The sequence below is a fragment of the Ananas comosus genome, linkage group 20 (assembly GCF_001540865.1).
Source record: "Ananas comosus cultivar F153 linkage group 20, ASM154086v1, whole genome shotgun sequence".
Lineage (NCBI taxonomy): Eukaryota > Viridiplantae > Streptophyta > Magnoliopsida > Poales > Bromeliaceae > Ananas > Ananas comosus.
In genome coordinates this window covers 1,151,991-1,173,495 of record NC_033640.1, presented here as the reverse complement: position 1 = coordinate 1,173,495, position 21,505 = coordinate 1,151,991, and the positions used below count along the sequence as shown (strand labels likewise).

At 38.5% G+C, this 21,505-nt stretch overlaps 2 protein-coding genes across 2 annotated transcripts; one reads left to right on the top strand and one right to left on the bottom strand.

Moving 5' to 3' along the window:
* LOC109725732 (lipoxygenase 6, chloroplastic) lies at positions 1,202 to 7,894 on the top strand. The gene is made up of 9 exons (XM_020255052.1): positions 1,202 to 1,623; positions 3,381 to 3,661; positions 3,996 to 4,233; positions 4,524 to 4,853; positions 5,081 to 5,166; positions 5,260 to 5,367; positions 5,449 to 5,750; positions 6,234 to 6,500; positions 6,801 to 7,894. The coding sequence occupies exons 1-9, from the start codon at positions 1,242 to 1,244 to the stop codon at positions 7,558 to 7,560; spliced, it is 2,754 nt and encodes a 917-aa protein (XP_020110641.1). The 5' UTR covers positions 1,202 to 1,241; the 3' UTR covers positions 7,561 to 7,894.
* Positions 8,561 to 21,090, bottom strand: LOC109725765 (exocyst complex component 5). Its single transcript, XM_020255108.1, has 24 exons — positions 20,828 to 21,090; positions 20,511 to 20,747; positions 20,331 to 20,405; positions 18,056 to 18,157; positions 17,898 to 17,948; positions 17,688 to 17,793; positions 17,122 to 17,235; positions 16,943 to 17,034; positions 16,015 to 16,183; positions 15,526 to 15,602; positions 15,345 to 15,443; positions 14,826 to 14,916; positions 13,680 to 13,765; positions 13,392 to 13,565; positions 13,145 to 13,198; positions 12,934 to 13,062; positions 12,483 to 12,575; positions 12,245 to 12,391; positions 11,488 to 11,585; positions 11,293 to 11,377; positions 11,150 to 11,208; positions 9,611 to 9,709; positions 9,130 to 9,213; positions 8,561 to 9,017 (listed from the first exon to the last, which is right to left on the bottom strand). Exons 1-24 carry the CDS (start codon positions 20,906 to 20,908, stop codon positions 8,942 to 8,944), a joined length of 2,478 nt encoding a protein of 825 aa, XP_020110697.1. The 5' UTR covers positions 20,909 to 21,090; the 3' UTR covers positions 8,561 to 8,941.

Here is a 21,505-nt window from a genome sequence, read left to right as displayed (position 1 = left end):
TCCCCGATCCGCCCCGACGGGAGCAGTAAATGGGAGAAAATAAACGAATTCGGGGCAGGAAACAGGGTAAGTTTTACGATCCGAGACGGATTCGGGGCAGGAAACCGGAAAAATTTTGACCCGCCCCGAATCCGCCCCGAATCCGCCCCGAATCGCCCGAATATGCATTTGTATTTTTAAAAAATATATTCCCAAAGAAATAATATATTTATAAAAAGAACTTTATAGAATGATAAATAAGTTATTACTATCTATTTCTCATGTATTTGAAATATTTGGCAATTTTGTTTTGAATTGTGATTGAGTATTTTTTAAATTTGTGGACGTATGTCAAGTATTGTTAAATTATATATATAATATTATTAAAAATTATTAATTTATATTTTACAAAATATTAATAATATTATAATTTTATAAAAAATATTAGTTGGCGGGGCGGATTCGGGGCGCCGGCGGGAGGCGGGTTACGAGGCGAGGCGGATTATGGGATGTATTTTTTAACCCGTCACGGATTCGGGGCGGGAGGCGGGGCGGATTTTTGCTAGTCGGGGCGGGAGGCGGGGCGGGTCTCCCGCCCCCAGATCCGCCCCGTTTGCATCCCTAGCGAGGCGGCTAGGGGGCGAGCAGGAGGGAGGCAAAGCAATAGGGGGATAGAGGGATATTTTTGGCATAAAAAAATATTTTATAACAGAACCCTAACGGTAGGGGGTGAAGTACATATTTTTTATTTTACAAGAGGGCAAACTGTAGCTTTTTAAATATCAGAAAGGAAACGTGAAAAAACGAATTATTAGAGAGGAATTTTCTATAATTTAGCCTAAAATGTATTTGTTAGTAACAGAAATATTTTTGTTTTCTAGAAAAGGAATTAGTACAGATGAAAAATAGGCATGTGCAACTCGTGATGCACTATCCCCACAGTAGCATGGACCATCAATCATCCCCATGTTGTTATTACCATACCAACTCCCCACCTTCTCCCTCCCATCTCTCCCGCCCCAGAACTACAGTCAGTCAGTCATTCATTTCATTCATTCATTCATTCTAGAGAGAGAAAACTACTCTCTCTCTCTCTCTCTCATCTTCTTCTCCTTCATCATCACTTCTTTTTATGATCTGATTTACTAGAAGCTTCCTCTCTCTCTCTCGCTCTCCCCCACTTCTTCTTCTTCTTCTTCTTCTTCTATGATCTGATCTCTCTCTCTCTCTCTCTCTCTCTCTCTCAAAGCTCTTCTCCGACCATGCTCTCCAAGTCAACCCTCCCCCTCCATCGCCTCCCACCACCACCACGCCCCTCCGCCGTCCTCTCCGGCGCCGGCGCCGCCTCCGCCCGCCTCCCGCGGCAGCGGCAGCGCGGCCTCCCGATCGCCACCGTTCGCGCGGTGATCGGCAGCGAGGACAGGAGCTCCGCCGCCGCAGCCCCGGCGGCGGGGGAGCGGGAGCGGCGGCGGCCTCCGGCGGTGGCGCCGGGGGAGGAGGGGATCGCGGTGAGGGCGGTGGTGACGGTGCGGAAGAAGGAGAAGGAGCGGCTGGCGGAGAAGGCGGAGGGCCGGTGGGAGCACTTCATCAACGCCATCGGCCAGGGTATCGTGCTCCAGATCGTCGGCGACGAGCTCGATCCCGGTGAGCTAGGGTTTAACTCCCATCTCTTCTATAATCATATCTATTAGTGCTTAGAAATTGTCCCGTGTACCGCGCAAATATGAGATCTGATTCACCGAGTACTATGAAACATATGAATCTTTAGTTTCAAATTAGAGTTTCTATTTTTAAATCAAGAAGTTCATTTCAAACAAAATCTCTTGCACTTTTTTGTTTTCTAAGCTTGCGCTCTTTTGCTTCTTGGGCTTTTTTACATTTAGCCTCCTGACAAATTTTTATTTTAAAATTAGTTCTAGCAAAATTTAATTTGCAAAAATAGTCCTGGGCCTGCCACGCAGGCGCTATGTAAGCGCCACGCGGGCAGGACTAGGGCCCATGTGTTAAGTTGAACACGAGCGGTGAATGGTTCACCATATTTAGTACGTATTTTTTGTATATTAAAAAGAGAAATAGTAAGTAGGGATGTCAATAGATATGGATATCTGAAATATTATCTGAATCCAAACCCGAATAAATTTTATATATATATATATATATATATATATATATATATATATATATATATATATATATATATATATATATATATATATATATATATATATATAATTTATTTTTATTTATTTATACAATATATAAAATATTTAATAATTTTTATTTCTTAAATCTTCATCCAACGGTATAGATTTTTAAAACCCGCTGGGTTCAGGTTCGGATTTCGAGTTTTTGGTCGGATATGGATATGGGTATGAATTTTTAAAATCTGTCGGGTTCGGATCCGGGTTTGAATTTTAATTTGATTTTCGGGTTCGGGTTCGGATTTTTGAAAAAGATAAGAAAAGGAATACAAATTCCTTATTCCTCTTTTCAATATACAAAAAATACGTACTAAACACGATGAACCATTCACCGTGTTTAGACACGGTGAATGGTTCACCGTGTTTAACTTAACTACCGCTCCAAGCTCCGCCCGCGTGGCGCTGACGTGGCGCCTGCGTGGCAGGCCTAGGACTATTTTTGTGAATTAAATTTTGACATAGCTATTTTAAAATAATAATTTGCCAGGGGGCTAAATGCAAAAAAAACCCTTGCTTCTCTAAGTAGAAAAACTGTTCAGATGTTACAACAAACTAAGTCCAGCTCAAATGAAATACACACTACCAAGTTACAGATTAAAGGTTAATCTCAACTACTGATAGATTATAAGGTGAAGAGCGCACAAATAAACTATTTTTAAGAACTTTTCTGTAACCGTACATCTCACTTTAAGTAAAATCTCTAAGTTTAGGTTATAGTTATATATAGGGATAGTAATGGAACAAAAAAAATAAGATGTACGGTGACAGTGAAGTTTTCACTAAGTACTTTGTTAGCGTGCTGTTCAGCTTAGCCTAACTCCTTCGTTAGCATTCATGCCACAATTTACTACTCTTTTCATCGAAGGAATGATGAACGGTCGAGATTGCACCGCAATCTTTAATTTGTTACTACGCCCTTCACATGAACTAGACCCTAGCGGACATTCTAGATTTGTAAAATTCCTCATTTTTTTTTTTCCTTCTATTTTTGCTCTATTTACCGACCTTACCGTTAATCCCTGTTGAAATAATGTGTGTTCTTGCCGTAAGTTGTTTCATATGAATTTACTAGAGATTTTGTCCTTGAGATTCGGAGTTCCACTTACTAGTATATCAAATTATGCATAAATAAACTGTTTCACTGCAACAGATAAGAATAAAATCACCGAGAAGTTCATTGACATGATCTACTCTTTGCAGATACCAAATCAGGAAAGCGGAGTGCAGAGGCTGCTGTGAGAGGTTGGTTGCCAAAGCCGTCGAACCATCCTTCTATTGTCGAATACGCCGCCAACTTCACCGTGCCGTCGAATTTCAGCCGTCCCGGTGCTGTTATAATCACGAATCTTCATAGCAAGGAGTTCTACCTTGTTGAGATCGTTGTTCACGGTTTTAACGACGTCCCAGTTCATTTTCCCGCAAATTCGTGGATCCATTCTCGGAACGATAACCCGCAGAGCAGAGTTATATTCAGCAATCAGGTACTGATTCTGAAAATAGAAAATTCTTGAGAAAAACTCAAGTACGAAATGCGGAAACTTCGTAAGGCGTATGTTCAATGGTTAGGAGTTGCCTTGTGATCACCATTTTCATTGAATTCGTGAAATTATCGTTTGCTGAGAATCTGGGATTAGGTTTATCTTCCATGGTGATATTTTCTACTCCGTTTCTTTCGCGGTCGTATGCCAGTGGCTGAAACATGCGAATAAAATGCATGCTTCTTATTATGCTCATGGATTAGTTAAGTAAAGGTCCAAATTATCAGTAACATTGGTGTTCTCCTTTATGATTTAACTGTTTTGCTTAAATAAGCAGGCATATTTACCTTCACAAACTCCAGCTGGTCTAAAGGACCTGCGAGAAGATGTTTTACTTCGGCACCGTGGCAATGGAAGGGGTGAGCGAAAGAAATTCGAGATGGTCTACGACTACGCGCCTTATAATGACCTGGGCAATCCCGATAAGGATGACGATGTTGCGAGACCAGTTTTAGCTGGACCAGAGAGGCCGTATCCTCGACGATGCCGGACTGGTAGACCACCAAGCAAATCAGGTAACTATCTGTAACACCCCAATAGTCTCATATCGGATGAAAAAGGCGTTCTGATTGAGAATATAAGAGGCTACGCTTTCTAGTAATAATAGCTGGATTTAAGCATTTCGGGCCGATGGTTTAGACTCAACAAGGTATTATTACTAGCAAGCTGTGCCGTTACACTATCTATGCTGTATTGGTAGACCGGTTTTACATCTCTTGTCGAATTCAATCTTATGCTAGTGATCTGTAAGTTTTTCTGTTTTTTTTCCTACTGTTGCTGCCTCTTTTTGTTTAATGCAAAGCAGATCCGAGTGCGGAGAGCAGGGTTGAGAAGCCCCATCCAGTTTACGTCCCGCGAGACGAAACTTTTGAGGAAGTCAAGCAAAACACATTTTCTTCTGGGGCCATGAAAGCACTTCTTCACAACCTCATACCTGCGCTGGTGGCCGCGCTTTCGAGCTCGGACGCCCAATTCCAGTGCTTTTCTGACATCGACAGGCTCTACAGAGATGGGGTTGTCATTAAGAACGAAGAACACGGAGCCGCTCAAAAGCTGATCCTTCCTTCGATGTTTCAAGGCATTGTGAGCATGAGCGAGAGGCTTATGAAGTACGACATCCCATCGATTATATCGAGTAAGTTCGATGACCCGTCTTATAAAATCTGATACTGATAACTCTGCTGCAGTGATGCTTGCGAAGGTTTATCGATCTTTTCCACTTCATTTGTTTATAACATTATGATTAATCATCTTTAGAGTGTTACATCTAATTACATTCAAAGACATAGATGTTATATCCCTGCACAAATTTGAATTCTCATAAATGTTCTCCAAAACTTAATTCTTGTTTATTATTTTCAGAGGATAGGTTTTCGTGGTTGCGCGACAATGAGTTTGCTCGCCAAACACTAGCCGGTGTTAATCCCGTTGATATTGAGAGACTGAGGGTACCTAAAACATCTTCTTTTTGTTCCATTAAATTGTGAAATTCGACGATATAATTCTGAAAAATTCCTTTTCAATGACATTTTTCTTTGAAGGAGTTTCCTATTCTCAGCAAGTTGGATCCTGCAACTTATGGTCCCCCGGAATCTGCAATAACAAAGGAATGCTTGGAGCATGAACTAAACGGAATGAGCCTCGAAGAGGTTGGCGCCATTTTATCGAAAGTGACTTACGGACTGAGCCGATTGCTTGTTTTCTTATTCTCGTCGGCTACTGATTTGCAGGCAATCGAGAATAATAGGCTGTTTATGCTCGATTACCACGATCTTCTTTTGCCCTTCGTGAAAAAAATCAACTCGCTGAAGGGACGGAAAACCTACGCTTCGAGAACGATTCTCTTCCACACCCGAAATGGTTTACTAAGACCGATCGCCATTGAGCTCAGCTTGCCGCCTACCCCTTCCTCTCCTTCGCGCAAAAGAGTGTACACGCATGGGCACGATGCGACGACCAACTGGATTTGGAAATTGGCCAAAGCTCACGTCTTCGCAAATGACGCTGGTGTCCATCAACTCGTAAACCATTGGTGAGTGTCCTGCTCGTAACTTCACGCACAACCCTCGTCAGCTTCCTCTTTCTGTCGTACTATAAATTCAACGTAAAAAGGATCAAAGAAGCATATTACCATGTATGTTTTTGTTTTTTTCGTCAGTATCATATCTTTATCCATCTTGATGCTTATAATAGAGGTTAATTTTACTTGATCCAGTTAAATTTCTGTTCTCTAGCTTTTTCGTTTTGATCCAAAATGTCTCAAGCACTTGATTTCTAGTTTCTACGAAGTCTTTTATTTGGTGTTGAATTGTGAAGAAGCAATTGCTTACACATCATGAAAATGAGAGCATTTTGTCTATGTTATAAATCGACAAAATAGTGATATAACATGTCGCGGTTTTGCTATTAAAAGGCGATATTCGGCCTTTATATAGTATTGCTTTTTCATACTTCAAAATCTTTACTATATTGTTCATGTTTTTGTGATATATTATATGTAATTTGCATTTCTTAGGCTGAGAACTCATGCTTGTATGGAACCATACATCATCGCGACTCACCGACAGCTTAGCTCCATGCACCCGATATTCAAGCTGCTCCATCCGCACATGCGATACACCATGGAGATAAATGCGTTGGCGCGCCAGAGTTTGATCAACGGAGGCGGCATCATCGAGAATTGCTTCACTCCTGGAAAGTACTCGATGGAGCTGAGCGCAGCTGCGTACAAGAGTATGTGGAGATTCGATATGGAGGCTCTACCCGCTGATCTTCTTCGGAGGTACGGTTTTGTTAATTTCGGTAAATTTTTACGTAGTTTTCGTTTGTTTCGACGGATTACTATATCAGAATGTGACGCCTCAATAGTCCCACATCGAATGGAATAAGATTATGATTTGGTATATAAGAGATCATGGACACTAGTAATAATAACTGAGCTTAAGCATTTTAGGCTGGCATTTTGGGCCCAACGAGTTATTATTGCTAGTCGGTCGGGTCATTACACAAACTATTATCGGCTTTCACACAAATGTAAGAATCATGTGCTAATATACAAAGGAAAAATTGTCCCACATTTCAGGGGCATGGCTGTGGAAGATCCTTCAATGCCCTGCGGAGTAAAGCTCATCCTCGAAGACTATCCGTATGCTGCCGACGGTCTCCTCATCTGGTCCGCAATCCAAGAGTGGGTAGGAGATTACGTCTCTCACTTCTATCCCGACCCGAATTCGGTATCCTCTGACGTAGAGCTCCAATCTTGGTGGGAGGAAATAAAGAACAAGGGCCACGCCGACAAAAAGAACGAACCGTGGTGGCCGACGCTTAAAACCGACAAGGATATGGTCCAGATCCTGACGACGATGATTTGGATCGCGTCGGGGCAACATGCCGCAATAAACTTTGGACAGTACCCGTTCGGCGGGTACATGCCCAACCGCCCGACGCTCATGAAGAAGCTCATTCCTCAGGAAGACGAGCCCGAGTACGAGAAATTCTTACTGAATCCTCAGCAAGTTTTTCTTTCTTCTGTGCCTTCTCAACTGCAGGCGACGCAAGTAATGGCGGTGCAGGACACTCTGTCGACGCATTCCCCAGACGAGGAGTATCTCGGTCGGGTGAGCGAGTCGAACCCGAGCTGGATCAGCGATCGGCGCGTGTTGGAATTGTACGATAAGTTCTCTTCCAGGCTCGACGAGATAGAGGACATTATCAACAAGAGGAACAAGGATTTCCATCTTAAGAACAGGGCCGGCGCCGGGATTCCGCCTTATGAGCTTCTCCTTCCGTCATCGGGGCCGGGAGTGACGGGCCGTGGGATTCCAAACAGCATTTCCATATGACGTTTGAAACCGCGCAGATCGATTCCACGGTTTTCACGATTTGCTCTGCCACAGAATGTGAGAACTTAACGGTATCTATTCCTCTCAAGGAGGATTTTGCTATGTTGAACTCAAACCTAGTTATTTGCAGCTGTTGATGATGTATTTTCCTCTTTTTTCTCCCCTTCTTCTCTCTTTTGTCTTATGTTAAAATAAAGGTGTTTCCTAGTTGATTTCTTTTGAGGATTCATGTATCCGATTTCATTTCATTTTATGCAGGACTGTAATTTGAGGGAGCACTTAAAACTCATTAGTTCTGCGACAATTCATGTTGAACTGTAATTATCTTTATGCTTCTAAATCATTCACTACCACGATCACGCGCGGTAATTTCACCGACTACAGTTCTCAATGTTTTGGTATAGATACCACCGCTGCTTAGAACAGTTAGTTTAGTTGCCACCAACCCTGGTTTCTGTGCATATGACAATTCCCTCCGCTTAAAATTACCACCGGCCTACACAGACCGAACCCTATTTTTTTATAATTTTGTATGCAGAAAATTACTGCACACAATAATATCACTTTGTGAAAAAAATTATCCGGCGCCACCCAATAAACCTCCACAAGCATCTTCCCAAAAAACAGACCAAAGAAAAAAGGAAAAAAGCCACGCTAGTTTGGTCCCCAACCTTTTAAATGGTATAATTAGTTTCATTATATTTGCATCATAAACGTTCTCATACCCTTTTGATTAAATCCCCCAACCAAAGTTAGGCAACATATCCTCATAACTGCTATGTAACTTCCAGGTAAGTGGTAATTGGACTTCTCATATATATACTAACAATTATTATGTAGCATTTTTATCCAACTAAACCTAAAAAAAAATTTACTTAAAAAGGTCAGAAGTATAATAAAATTCAAAGATTGGGGACCAAAATGTAAGAATTTAAAGGTTAAAATTTAGACATCGAACATACTAATTTTATACGAGAAAGAAATTGATTGCTTATTTTCATTCAAACACAATTTTAATAGCCATAAATTGAATTTAACATATCATACAATCTTAAGTTGTTTCATAGTCACAGATCATATAGTATCTAAATTCACGAAATAAGCCTCAAGGGTTCTAATCATTTACACGCATGATTTTTCAATTCGCTCGGCAAAATTAAACATATCCAGAAGCTAGAAAGAATGAACATGAATTTTAAACTGTCTCTACGAACACAACAATGCAGATGAGAACTCTACAGACCCGAGGACAAACAGAATCGCAGAAGCTCGTTTTAAAGCTTTAAAAAGATGAAAAAGAAACCTTTTGGTTTGGAGCAAACAAAAAGTGTCGGCCTTTTTCCTACCTCATGTATGCATGCTTCCGCCCTCCGTTATAAATTTACGACTCTGACATGATGCTGTTGATCCTAGACGCTATTTTCGCAGTCTTGTAGTCATCCCTCAGTTGAATGAATCTGCATTTTAATGCAAAATTTCCGGTTTAATCCGAGCGGAGAATATAAATCCCAATGAAGTTTATTTTTTTTTAAAAAAATGGTGTGTGTAATGCAGGGACAAAACGTGTACCTTAATGCATCTTTTCGGATACTTGGGGTTCCTTCGAACAAGGACGCGAGGCTTTCGGGAGCCACAATAAAGACATTAGCCATTCTGAAAAAGAAATATCATGTTAGCCTCCTTATTCTAAGAATAGATGAACCTTCAAATAATTCTCTGCAAATCATCCATTTACACATAGTCCCTTGAAAAATCTCATTTTTAAAATATATGCCATGAAATGCAATTTTTATTCCTTTTAAGAAAAAAAAAATCTCATGAATCAGAAAATGATCTAATTGTGTGGGAACGTTTGGTTTCTAGTTAGAAAAGGTTCTCAAGAACGGGTAGTTTTGAAAGTGCAAGGGTATATAATAAAAATATTTTTAAGTTTGTTATAGGGAAAGTGCGGAGATTCAGAGTTTGCCTAAGCATATATATGGTAAAACATAATTTTCCGTCAAGATAATGTAAATATCTGATTCGGAATTGATAAAAGTAATACACATACATGCCCAGCAATTCAAACTTCTCATCAATGGAAGGAGCATTAAAGCTGCGAACAAACTCCCCGTACTCCGTAATGTCACGCTTCAGCCGAAGCCCACCACTGCAAATAAGAAACGGTACAATAAAATAAATACCTAGTTTAAACTGGTCCAAATAGCAAAGGCAAGTGAATAGAAAATACACGATTTTAATTGTGCATCAATTTCATACTGTTTCTATATATAGTTCGAGAATTCCAACACTCTAGATTACAAAAGTCGGAAGAAAAACTACCGAGAAATTATGTTTCTGTTTTCCTAAATTTCATAGCAAGGTGTATAGAAGTAACCAGGGGCTTCAAAAGTTACTCACGAGACTAATCACCTGACAAAGGCATGAGAAACCTCGAGACTACAAAAAGAAAAACTAAACATGATGAAATCTATTTCTTCATATTGAACTGGTCTTTAGTTCCGAGAAATACTCGAATACGTTATATGTAGCCATGAAAAGCTCATATTGTGAGATTGTAATATCTTTTGTAAATTCATAACACCGGAAAGCATTAAAGTGGCGACAAACTAAAGCAAGAAAGGATCAAATTTATAATTGATAATCTATGGCTTAAACAACCAAAAAGAAGCTACAATAAATAAATAAATATATAAATATATATATATATATATATATATATATATATATATATAGAGAGAGAGAGAGAGGGAGAGAGAGAGGTAAGAATAAATAGATTTTTCTATGTTATAAAATTTAGAAGTGAATTAATAAGATTTGAATGGTATCCCGTGCTACTTCACAAGATGATTACTGTGTTACGTGAAAACATAACAATTTTGATATTGATAGTAAACACACTTTTACATCAATGTGTTCTTTTAAGATTTTATTGGGCATAAGAATAATGCATATCTGGCCTAACTTCTGGAACGGCTATACTTAAGAAAGTAGAAGCTTCTAGAAAGCAGGCAGTCGGGTAATAAAGGGTCTGGGGCCTTTGAAAGAAGGAAAGTTAAATGAGCTTCTGTGGCCCCCAAAAGGGATGTTAACATGAGCTTATACAAGGGAGGGAGGTTAAAATGAGCCTCTCGCTGCCAGAATTTCAACCAAAAAAAAAATGCTGTTAGTACTTCTCAAACAGTACGTCTTCATAAGCTCTAGCTGGGCCAAATTACAAAGAGCATATAAAGCATTGTATTCTCCAGTAGAAACAAAATTTCATGAAATGCATGATAGGACGACATGTCATGACCATGAAAGATAATATCACGTAGTATTTGAGCAACTAAAATATATAGAGGATAAGACAAGAGACATCCAAATAGATCCACCAAGAAAAAAAGAAACATCTTATATTATTCTCCTTGCTATCATCTTCACCAGTGTGCCAGACAAAAACTTCAGCAATTATAGAACCACCTAAACCACCTATAAAATACTAGCTAAAACTCATAAGAGAGAGTTCCTATTCACCATTTCATTTAAAATTTAGCTAGCAACAAAACCAATAGAACTATTATAAATGCACAGAAAGGAGGGGTGTTACCTGGGGCTAAATGTAAACTTCTGCCAATGATTAAGCAGCCCCTTGTGTAAGCGATTGCCCTAAAATTGCAAACCCCGGTTTGTCACACATCATGAAAGAATGAGTACAATAAGTTACGAGCATAATAAGATGCAAAGCTATACCAATTCAGTTAAAAACGATTGCTTGTTGAGGCCTTCAAGGGCACTGAACGCAACCTCCAGAACACGAGATAAGTATGCAACAACTCTGAAATGACCGATGGAAAAGCACATTACTAGTCATACTAATCTGCAAATGCTAAAAATTAGAAGTAAAGATAAAAAATAAATGTGAAAGTAAAGAAGTAAATGATATACCTTATACACGCATTCGTTGGTCGGTGATCAGGAGCAGCACCATCATCAGGAGAACGATAATCAGTAGCCTTCTGTTCTGTAGACAGCAGCCGCTCAACCTGCATGATTTTTTAGAAAGTCTTTAGAATATTATATTGACTAATATATAAAAAAAGCATTCCATGTGAACAAGGATGGACAAATGTTATTCGCCTCTTTGATAACTACACATATTTAGTTGCTCATTTTGAACAATATTCTTCACCGATGAAAACAAATGATCTCATATTATATGAAGGCAATGATTGTATTCAAAGAATTTCCTAGAAAAATACAGTGTGACAAATGTGATATGGTGAGGGTATTTATCACTTATGAGTTGCCAGACATCCATGATATGTATGGTGGTTGCGTAGTTTCTGAGTTGGATACTAGCAAGAGAAGGCAAGCTGACTTCACACTGTTACTGAGCATTTTACAAGCCAATGTTGTTTGAAAGCATCATAAAATTATTTCTCACAGAGCATGCATGAAGAGAAATGCCATGCCTAAAAGGAGTATCAGAATAAAATTTGGAAGGAGCATACTACAAGGCTTCTCTTTCTAGTCCACAGTAAACAAAAAGAGCATTCCATAAGTAGTAGTTAATGCTTTGCTTTATTTAAACCCTTTCAGAAGATGGAGCATTTAACACATGCATTATTCCAAAATTAGTAAGCATTTTTCTAAAAAATCATATCAAACAAGTGAGAGTAAATGAAAAGGCATTTCTACATACCTCAGCCATTACAGTGTCAATACACTGTAGAAGCCCCTTATGAGCAGCACCCTCAACACTGGAAACTGCCGTGCCCATCTCTTCACAGGAAGCAGCATGGGCACCTTCCACAGGGAGCAGAAGCCGAGAAATAGTGTTCGAGAAGTACTGGAGGGAGAAAAAGGCAATCAATAATTAGCAGTAGTGTTGCGGCCAATTATAAGGTAATCAAGTCAGTGTCTATTTTTGAGTGGATTACTTGTTGTAGTATGGCCACACTACTAGCACATCGTTGAACAGCAATCATGAAAAATCTAAAGCTGGTCTCACCAGCAGCAGCAGCCGCCTCTGCCTGCAAAGTTTTCACAATCAAATGGTCATATATTCATATGAGCACTTTTACATACATCCCTGCAAAATCACCTACTTACAAATATATTGCTTGAAAATCGGAATTTTCACATCCGTAAGTACCAACAAACCTATAAGGGGTTACTTGGTTCCAAATATTAAAAAGTTTTCCAAGAGGGGCATCTCATCATGTACATGGGCATATACGTAAGAATCTAGTTTCTGAAGGACAGATGAAAACTAAGATCTTGCATGAATATGCATAAAAGGAACTCTTGTAGGGGCGTTATATGTATTTATCTCAATCATATTAATGTTTTGTTAGACATAGCATAAACTGTTCAGGAGAAGAATCATACTGCAGTAGCAGCTGCTTGAGCTGCTCTTCTATTAACAATATTCCCAATAGCAAATCTATCCCTGTATGCTGCAGCCTCATTCAAACTCTCTCTGGCACGCTCTAGTCCTTCGGTTAGATATTGGCTTACCTATCAAAATGATTGAGAGAATTTATAACAAAGATAAATTTGTGCAGCCCAATACGTCCATTTATGATGCCCTTTAACTTACTTGATCGAGTAAGCAAGTGAACACCGACCTCACATTAGCTGCAAGAGTTGCAGGCTGTAGTAAAACAACAATGTAAGTTAGATTCTAGACAAAGACAAGGAGATGCTATGAAAATATCAATTTTTCATGATAGTATCTGAGCTAGCATTGGGATACTACAATACATAAGAGATTAAAAGAATAGTCATGGACTCATGGCAAAGAAACACATTAGAACAGGAACAAGTGGCAATAAGCTAATATAAACCTGAGAAGAAAATAAAGTGCATCTAGATATTGCTTCCTCATTCCAGCGGACGAATTCTGTTACGACAGTAACAGATATCTGTTGGTGGGTAGACGGATTTAATGCTGCTTTCGAACGTGAGAGCGTCCCGGTGGACTCAGATTGTTGTTGAGCCTCAGCACGCAGCTCTTCCATCTAAAGAAAAGAGGAAACAAGCACAAGAATTATTCATCCAGCAAATATTTAATATAGGCATATTAAACGTTTCAATATTTCAAGGAAACTAAAAGAGTTGTGGAAGAAAGAAACCTTTGCATCATATAGCTGCTTGAGGGATGCCTGCTCATGTTCAGCATACTCATCTTTGTGCGCAAGAAACAATGACTCGGTGAGACCTGAAGTGCCAATAATTTACAGGATGTCAAATGACTTTGATTTTAAATAGGATCATCGCCTAAAGATAAGAAAGCTTCATATGGAAAATGAAATTACATTTGCCTACAGAAAAACTTAGACATGTATAGTATGCCATACATAAATCCTCTCGTGGTGAAGGCTTTAAATAGGATGGTAGAAGAAAAACAGTAGAAGACACTTGGCCATCAGTGCCCAGGCAAATTTGGAGCAATCTTTCGCAGATCTTTTCCTTTAAGTTCAAATAGCTAACATTATGTCCTCTTGAACGAAATTGAAGTTTCTGAAATTTTTTCAGCCTTCAGGAACCATAAAGGCCCCAATTCAATGCAAAGAATGGTTAGTGCTTACACAGGAAAAAATTTTCAGCACACCCGTTGCTTGTTGAGGTTAAAAAAGCCTCTCTTTTACCCCAGGAACTTCAAAGCCTTTTTCCTACTGTGTGCTTTCTGGAATGCATCTTTTGGTTCCTTGATCCCTACTATCAACAGTTATTAAGGGCATTACGTCCCTCTTACGATCAGAATATTCAGTTTTAAGGAGTTTCTGATATTCTCAGTATTTCATTAAAATCCTGTGAGGAGGTTGCAAGTATCACTCATCAAATTCATAGTTTATTCAATATTCTAACTGACAGTAGATGTATTGACATGTTACATTTCATCAGAATTTCAAATGACGATGATAGTTTATCAAGCACATATAGTGTGTCATCCCTTGTTTGATACTATCTGGAATCTAAAGAAAGTTCCACTCACTTTGGATTTGGTTGGCTCAAGTTTTACAGTTTTAATTTTCACTATCATCCCAGTTATGCATAAGATATCACGGTTGCAAACTGTTGCGAGCAGAAACAAATCAAATAGACATGCATTCAAGAAAGATTAAACAAAAAAAATAATGCTCAATAGTAAAGTCATATTTAGGAACCAAAAAAAAAATTGAAAAACCGAAGATAGCAAGATGCAAATGAACGATGTCAACAAGTTGCACACCAATACAGAAGTCCGCAAATACGTGATAACTAATAAGACCAAATACCTTCAATATCCAATTCTCCACAGCCCACAGATCGCAACTCTTTAGCAAGTTCTTGTGTCTTACCATATGCCACGGCGAAAATTCTTAGATACTGCAGCGTCAGTGCAACAAAAACAAACATTAGCATCCTAGAGTCCCAATTACTAGTACAAGTAATAAAGTGAAAAACAAAAGGGCTTTACATGTGCTTATCCCTGCAAAATCGTCTATTACAAATAATACCTCTGTAAAATTTTAATTTTTACATATACAGTTGAAGTACAGTTTCTTACAAAAATAGCCCTATGTTAAGAGGCAGAGTCATCCAACATATGGGTCATGTCGGTTTTGTATTAGCAAACTTTCTAAAGAGGAGAACTTTTTCTATTATAGGGTATCTATGTATGTTAAAAATTAGATTTTCCCAGAGCATATATAAATAAATCTATAAAAGATTTTGAATGGATACTTGTGTGAATAGATAAACTTGCAGGGTATAAATGCAAATATTTCAAAAGAAATTCTCACTGCAAGACTTACCAGTAAAAGGCCGCCTTCTTCAATAGGAGGTAAGTTCACAAGGGATGGTTTTATCAAAAGCTTGTCAAGTATTGAGGTCACCCTTTGTTCTAGCACTCGCTGAAACGCGAACAACCAAATTTTTTAATTAACTGTTTTATTTCGTAGTTTCCAACATGCATGACGAATTCCAAAAGCATACCTGCACGAGAATAGCCATAACATCATTTGGAGATGGGAAGACAGCCATAATCGTAGCTGCCTCTTTCCGCACAGTCTCTGCAAGGAGAATCTATAGTTATGATACCGTGAAGTGATGGCAAACCAACCTTTTTGTTATGAGCCATTTACATACGTACCCCAACATAATTATCTATATATCACTAAATGATAGTTGTATCCCTGAAGAATTTAAATTTTCATATGTTTCCTTCAAAAACTTAATTTCTTCTGTATATATTGTTACTTGTAAAAATTCCCCTCTTTGCAAAACATTTTCTAATCAACTCCTGTCGATAATTGGATGATTCCCAAACTTAAGGTGAGGGTATATTTGTAAGAAACTGCACCACCAACGGGTACATTTAGAATTTCAGATTTTACTGGACAATACCTCTGTCAATAGATGATTTTGCAGGGATATCTATGTAAAATCCTCTTCTAAAATTCAAGAAACAGAAACTATGAGCACCTGTTATTTCCTTGTACGACGTAGAAAGACCACGTGCAATATTGGTAGTGCCAGCTTGCAAACCCTGATCACCAAGGACAACCTGGATATCCGTGTTCATAACTTCCACGTCAATGAACATTGGTCTTGATGCAACATAATGTTGCATTGCGCTAGTCCCCCTGTTGAACTGCATTTTGAAAACCAAGGTTATAAACCCGAAATACACAAAAGGGTCATATAAGGTAAGGAGAATTTAAACTTATGTCCAGTACTTTTAGATTTACTAAATACAGCATGCCGTTATTTGCTTTTTGAAACTTAAGCTCAAAGTCTCTTTTCCCGGAATGGGATGCCCATTTTAATATAACTTATGCTCTAAAGATTTCAGTCAAGGGAATTTTGGTCCATGAAAAGATATTTAGCCTCTTAAGTTGCAAAATTGAACAAAATAGATTAGATCTGCAAAAGCAATTTTTCCTGTTGCAAAAATGGCCAAGCAGTAATAACATTGATATGCTTGAATATGTCTCAGGTACAAAAACAAAAATCAATGCCAGAAATCTCGACCTTTCAACCTGACAGGAATCAACTCAGAATATCACCACTCCCCTCACCCCCCCACTCCCCCACCCCGGCAGCACCCAAAAATAAAAATCATAAATTAATTCATATAATAGATAATAGATAATAGATGAAGTACTCAGCATTCTCTGATATTTGCAAAAGATGAATTGAACAATAAAAGATATAAAGATAACTATGAAAATTCCATCGAGATTGGCAATGAGGACCAGACTGAGCCACCTCAAGACCGCGTGTCAAATGAGTATCAATCTATGTAATATAAACATAGTGAATTTATCATCAATTCACAGATAATTGCAATTGTGTCAAGTTATGTATGCCCATGACAAAAAAAGACAAAAAAAACTAAGGAAATTCTAACCTGAGCCAAAATTTTAGCACATTCCGCCATAGTGGATAATTCTCGTCTCTGTGACGCTGCATCAAACCGAGCCAACAATCTGTTCTCCAATTCTGGAAAAGTTAGGCAAAATGAGATATGAACAATAAAAAAGGAAGCAACCAAAAGCACAGAAAAATGCCATGTCCATTCTAATTTACCATTACAGTACTCTTGGAGGTTTGCAACAGCAACTTCTAGGCCCCTGCTGGCATTTGCAGCACCCACTGCCGTTGGCACACCATGTCTTCCAACATCCTCCTCAGCAAATGACCCTATTACAAAGAAAGAAAACCTCTCAAGTACTTAAAGAGACATAATCTAAGCCCAAAACCAACCAATTCAATAACTCAAGCCCTAAAGCGAGGCCGATTTCCAATATGAAAAGCAAGACCAATGGCAAATTCATCAAAATATTTTTGCTCAATCCATTAGAAAGAAAAAGGTAAGAGGGGCCTCTCTGTTTTCTAATCTAATTTTGCAGTCTTCTAAAATGTCCTCGTGTGGTAAAACCATATAGCAACATGATGTCACTTCAAGGAGGATGAGCAATTTTTTTTCTTTTCAAACTCAAAAGGACGGCTAAATCCATGTAAACCAACTTGAAGCACATCTAATAGAAATAAATTGAAGAAATGGAAAAAACTAATTTGACTAGACATACAAAATTAGGAAAAAAATGCAACTAGATGAAAAAGGCAAAAGAAAAATCGAAAAAAGAGCTTACGTAATTTCTGTGCAACTGAAGCAGCCTCCGCAACACGACTATCATCAGAAAACAGAGGTGAAAGTTCCATAAGGTCACCGGGGCTACTATTGAACTCCATCAAGTACTGCAAGATAATTTACCAAAATTTACTGGAACCATACAGCATGGATGCCTTAACAGAAGAACAAAACCTAAATTATCATCAGAGTTCAATATTTACATACTCACCTTGATTAGCTCTATTGTTTGACTAGCAGTTTCTCTCTGGGAATCTGCACTCTGACAAGCAAAAATAAATAAAATTATTAAACCATAAACCAGGTTCAACAGGGTTCGGTTAAGAAAGAGCCACTTATATTATGATGTAAAGAATCAAGCCACTGTACCTGTAAATGATCTCCAATTTTCGCAGCAGTCTGACCGACACTTGAAATACGAGAGTCCAGCCTGGCGAAGCTATCAAATAGGCCGTCTACACCTTTTTCCAACTTAAGAACAATTAAAGAACAAGAACAAGCAAACAGACATTCAGCAATACATCTCTGACCATTGATTGCAAGAAATGGAAGTCGCATACTTCAGATTGAGTTAGTTTTCCTTTTACAGAGTTTAAAAGTAAGGGATGAATTAACCACTCCATATTCCAAACAAGTTCCACTACCTTAATTTACCAGCTCTCGCGTACATATACAAACTATGAAGATAAATACAAGTATGCAGCTAAAGATGGCAATGAGTGCCCTGCAATATACACTAAGAAAACACGTTCTAATGATCAAACTGTACCTATAGACTTAACAAGAATAGAACACATCTTTCATCCAAATCACCAAACCATTTCAACTCACTAGAGGTCCTAGCAATACTGGCGCCAGCAAGTTGCAATAAGAAACAGAAAAAACTGGACTAGTGTTAACATGAAGAACAATGAAAAAGCTTACATGGTCGCTGTCCACTCTCTCTACTTACCAATATTTTAACCGACTCAAAGATGTAGAAATGCTACATTCTTCAACATAGCAATGTTATGAAATGCCTCACTATTGGCTAGCAACTATAACAGTACTTTAACGATATCACAAAAATCAACTAGTAATCCTCCTTCCTTTAGCCCTTTATGGTCATCAGATATGCAATAATGGCACCATAAGCAATCACCAGTAAGAACCTCAACCTAGATACAAGGCTATGAACAGGCAAAACCTAGGAATACATCATATAGGACCGACCAAACCTTGTCACAGATCAACCAAGTAACCTGTCAAGAAAAACCCAAAGGCCTTAGGTACCTGTCTACAAGCAATTTTGCAAAATCACCACTTAACTAGACTCACCAGCTGATTGCTGGGCCCTACTTTAAAGCCTGCTACAATCCCATAGTTCAAAAGAATTGTGTTATTTTGTGGTAAGAAAAGTTAAATTTGGATTAATATTTAGTAAGAAGTTCAGAAGTTTAATTTTTTTTTTCTTTCTTAAATTACGATGTTTCGTCACATTAGGAGTCCAATAACCAAGTAGCTGTACAAACACATATATTGCGAATAAAATGCTTCTGTCAACTGATCAGCAACCGATGCAAAAATTCCTTCCTAAAAAAGTTCATTTTCCTTTACAATTAATTTGCAAATAAGTACCAAGTACCACAACTTGGCATTCCTCTTCAAATTTCAATCAAACTCTTTAGTTTTGTAATGATTCATCAATATTGACTATGCAAACATCAAGGCAACAGGTCGTTAAACTTTCCTGTATGATATGGAGAATATTAAAAGCGAACCTATCCTCAACGGTAAGTCGCAGATTTTGATGATTGATCAAGAACAATGTTGATAGCACTATTAGCCGGGAGATTACACCCTTAACCAAATTTCTAAGAAACTAATTAAAAATCCTACACATGCACAAGACTAATTATGGATCAGCGAGGACTATTTCATGCAGTTTGACGTCCTGGACTGACAAGAAAAGGCAATTTATCAAGGCAAATCTTGAGGAGCAATATCTGTTGAATTTACACTAATTCTTCAGTTTTCCTAGAATTACTTTTGGCTAAAAGTTCGAAACCTTTAGAAGCCTTTTCTCCGACTTTAAAACTCCTTAAAATTAGGGGTTTCGATTATATTAGGTTGAATAAATATTCTCTATGAAAAGTTAGCACTCTGATGCTTCTAGTTCAAATTATGTGAAAAAATTTTAAAATACAAATAGATTGATTAAGGGCAATTTAATTTAACAGTCCACTATGGAGAGATCTGAACTAATATGTGCTGATTTGTTTTGAGAATATAGTAATGATCTTCAAAAAGACTTATTTTATTCAAATTGTGCAAGTTTTGAAAGGCACAATAAATAATGAAGCAATAAAGCAGTTAAAGTCCTTTTTCTCACATCAGATCCAACCAAAATCAGACCAAAATTTTCTCTTTATGTTGATACTCAATCAAAGACCAGATCTAAACTGAAACAGCCCTACATTATCCACTTACTAAAACTTGACTGTAGCTACAGCTCTATGAGTTTACAAACAAAACACATATAACTATCCAAAAATCAAACAATTGAGTGCCAAACTTCGTACAAAGTGACAACTTTCAATAATTCAAACATTTCAAAAGGATAATCATTTCACCATGTATGGCATAGTACCACACACCTACTAACCTCAGCAAGTGTCTTCCGGTGCTTCGCATCTTGAACCGCCACCTCCTTCTTCAAATTCTGAAGCCTAACATCAATCTTTAACATAAAAAATACAAAAAAATCAACAAATATACAATTCAGAATATTCAGAAACTACAAATTAAGCTCAAAATTCTCTCTTGTAAAGTACAAAGCTGAAACCTGTTGCCGTAGATCAACGAGCTCCTTGCACGACTCCTTGAACAGGGTGAGGAGCTCATCCACCGCGGGGAACATCGGCGGCCCCGCCCCGGCGCGTAAGTTCCCATTCGGCAGCGCGTCGCCGCCGCCGCCGCCGCCGCCAAAACCGCCATCGGGCGCGTCTCCATCCTCTTCCTGGAACTCCGGGAGGCGCTCGTTCACCAGGCTCCCGAACAGGGCATCAAAGGAGAAGTCCCCCTACAAAGATCTCTCCTCACCATAGAAACCCACTTCGATAGAGATCCACAAGAGCGAGAATGAGAAGGAGGGAATCGTACCTTGAAGTCGTCCAACTCTAGGGCGAAGGGGAGGGCCGCGGAGGCGGAGGAGGCGGAGGAGCGCTTCGGCGACGCCGGCATGGCTTGCGATCATCGATCGACTCCACTCCCCGATCCGAATCGAGAGGAATCAGGGAGAATCTAGAGGTTAATGCTAGGGTTAGGGTTAGGGTTAGGGTTTTGGATCGCGGAGGAGGAGGACGAGGGTGACGAAGAGGGGAAATGGTTTGGTCGATCCAACGATGTGAAGAGTTAGAGAGAGAGAGAGAGAGTTGAATATTTTAAGATGCGAAGGGTGTTGCTTTGAGTCACTGTGAGTGTACCCAGAATTGTCACTCCAATTCAAGGGCATGTTTGGTTTGCTGCATTTCAAATTACATTAAAAAATTTAGGCTAAAATACAGCATTAAATATTCACTTTTTTAATACCTCTCTCTAACTTTCAACGATCTATATTTTGCCCCCTCTAAAATTTTAAAAAATATTTTTAAAAGAATATGGCGTTAATAAAAAAATAAAATAACTAAATTATCCTTACTTTTTATATAAAAAAAATATTTTTTTAATATATTTCTGTCACTTTAAAAAATAATTTCAGTATAAATTATAAACAATGGACAGAATAGTAATAAAATCTTGACGGAAAAAGGCTAAATGCAATAACTTAAAGGTTAGGGA

Excerpts from the sequence above, each read along its gene's own strand:
- LOC109725732 (XM_020255052.1), top strand. The coding sequence starts at position 1,242 with ATGCTCTCCAAGTCAACCCTCCCCCTCCATCGCCTCCCACCACCACCA. Across the intron at positions 1,624-3,380 it reads CGGCGACGAGCTCGATCCCG|ATACCAAATCAGGAAAGCGG; the intron begins GTGAGCTAGGGT and ends TACTCTTTGCAG. Across the intron at positions 4,234-4,523 it reads TAGACCACCAAGCAAATCAG|ATCCGAGTGCGGAGAGCAGG; the intron begins GTAACTATCTGT and ends AATGCAAAGCAG.
- LOC109725765 (XM_020255108.1), bottom strand. The coding sequence starts at position 20,908 with ATGCCGGCGTCGCCGAAGCGCTCCTCCGCCTCCTCCGCCTCCGCGGCC. Across the intron at positions 17,236-17,687 it reads TTCAGTTGCACAGAAATTAC|GGTCATTTGCTGAGGAGGAT; the intron begins GTAAGCTCTTTT and ends TCTTTGTAATAG. Across the intron at positions 12,576-12,933 it reads CTCAAGCAGCTGCTACTGCA|GCAGAGGCGGCTGCTGCTGC; the intron begins GTATGATTCTTC and ends AAAACTTTGCAG.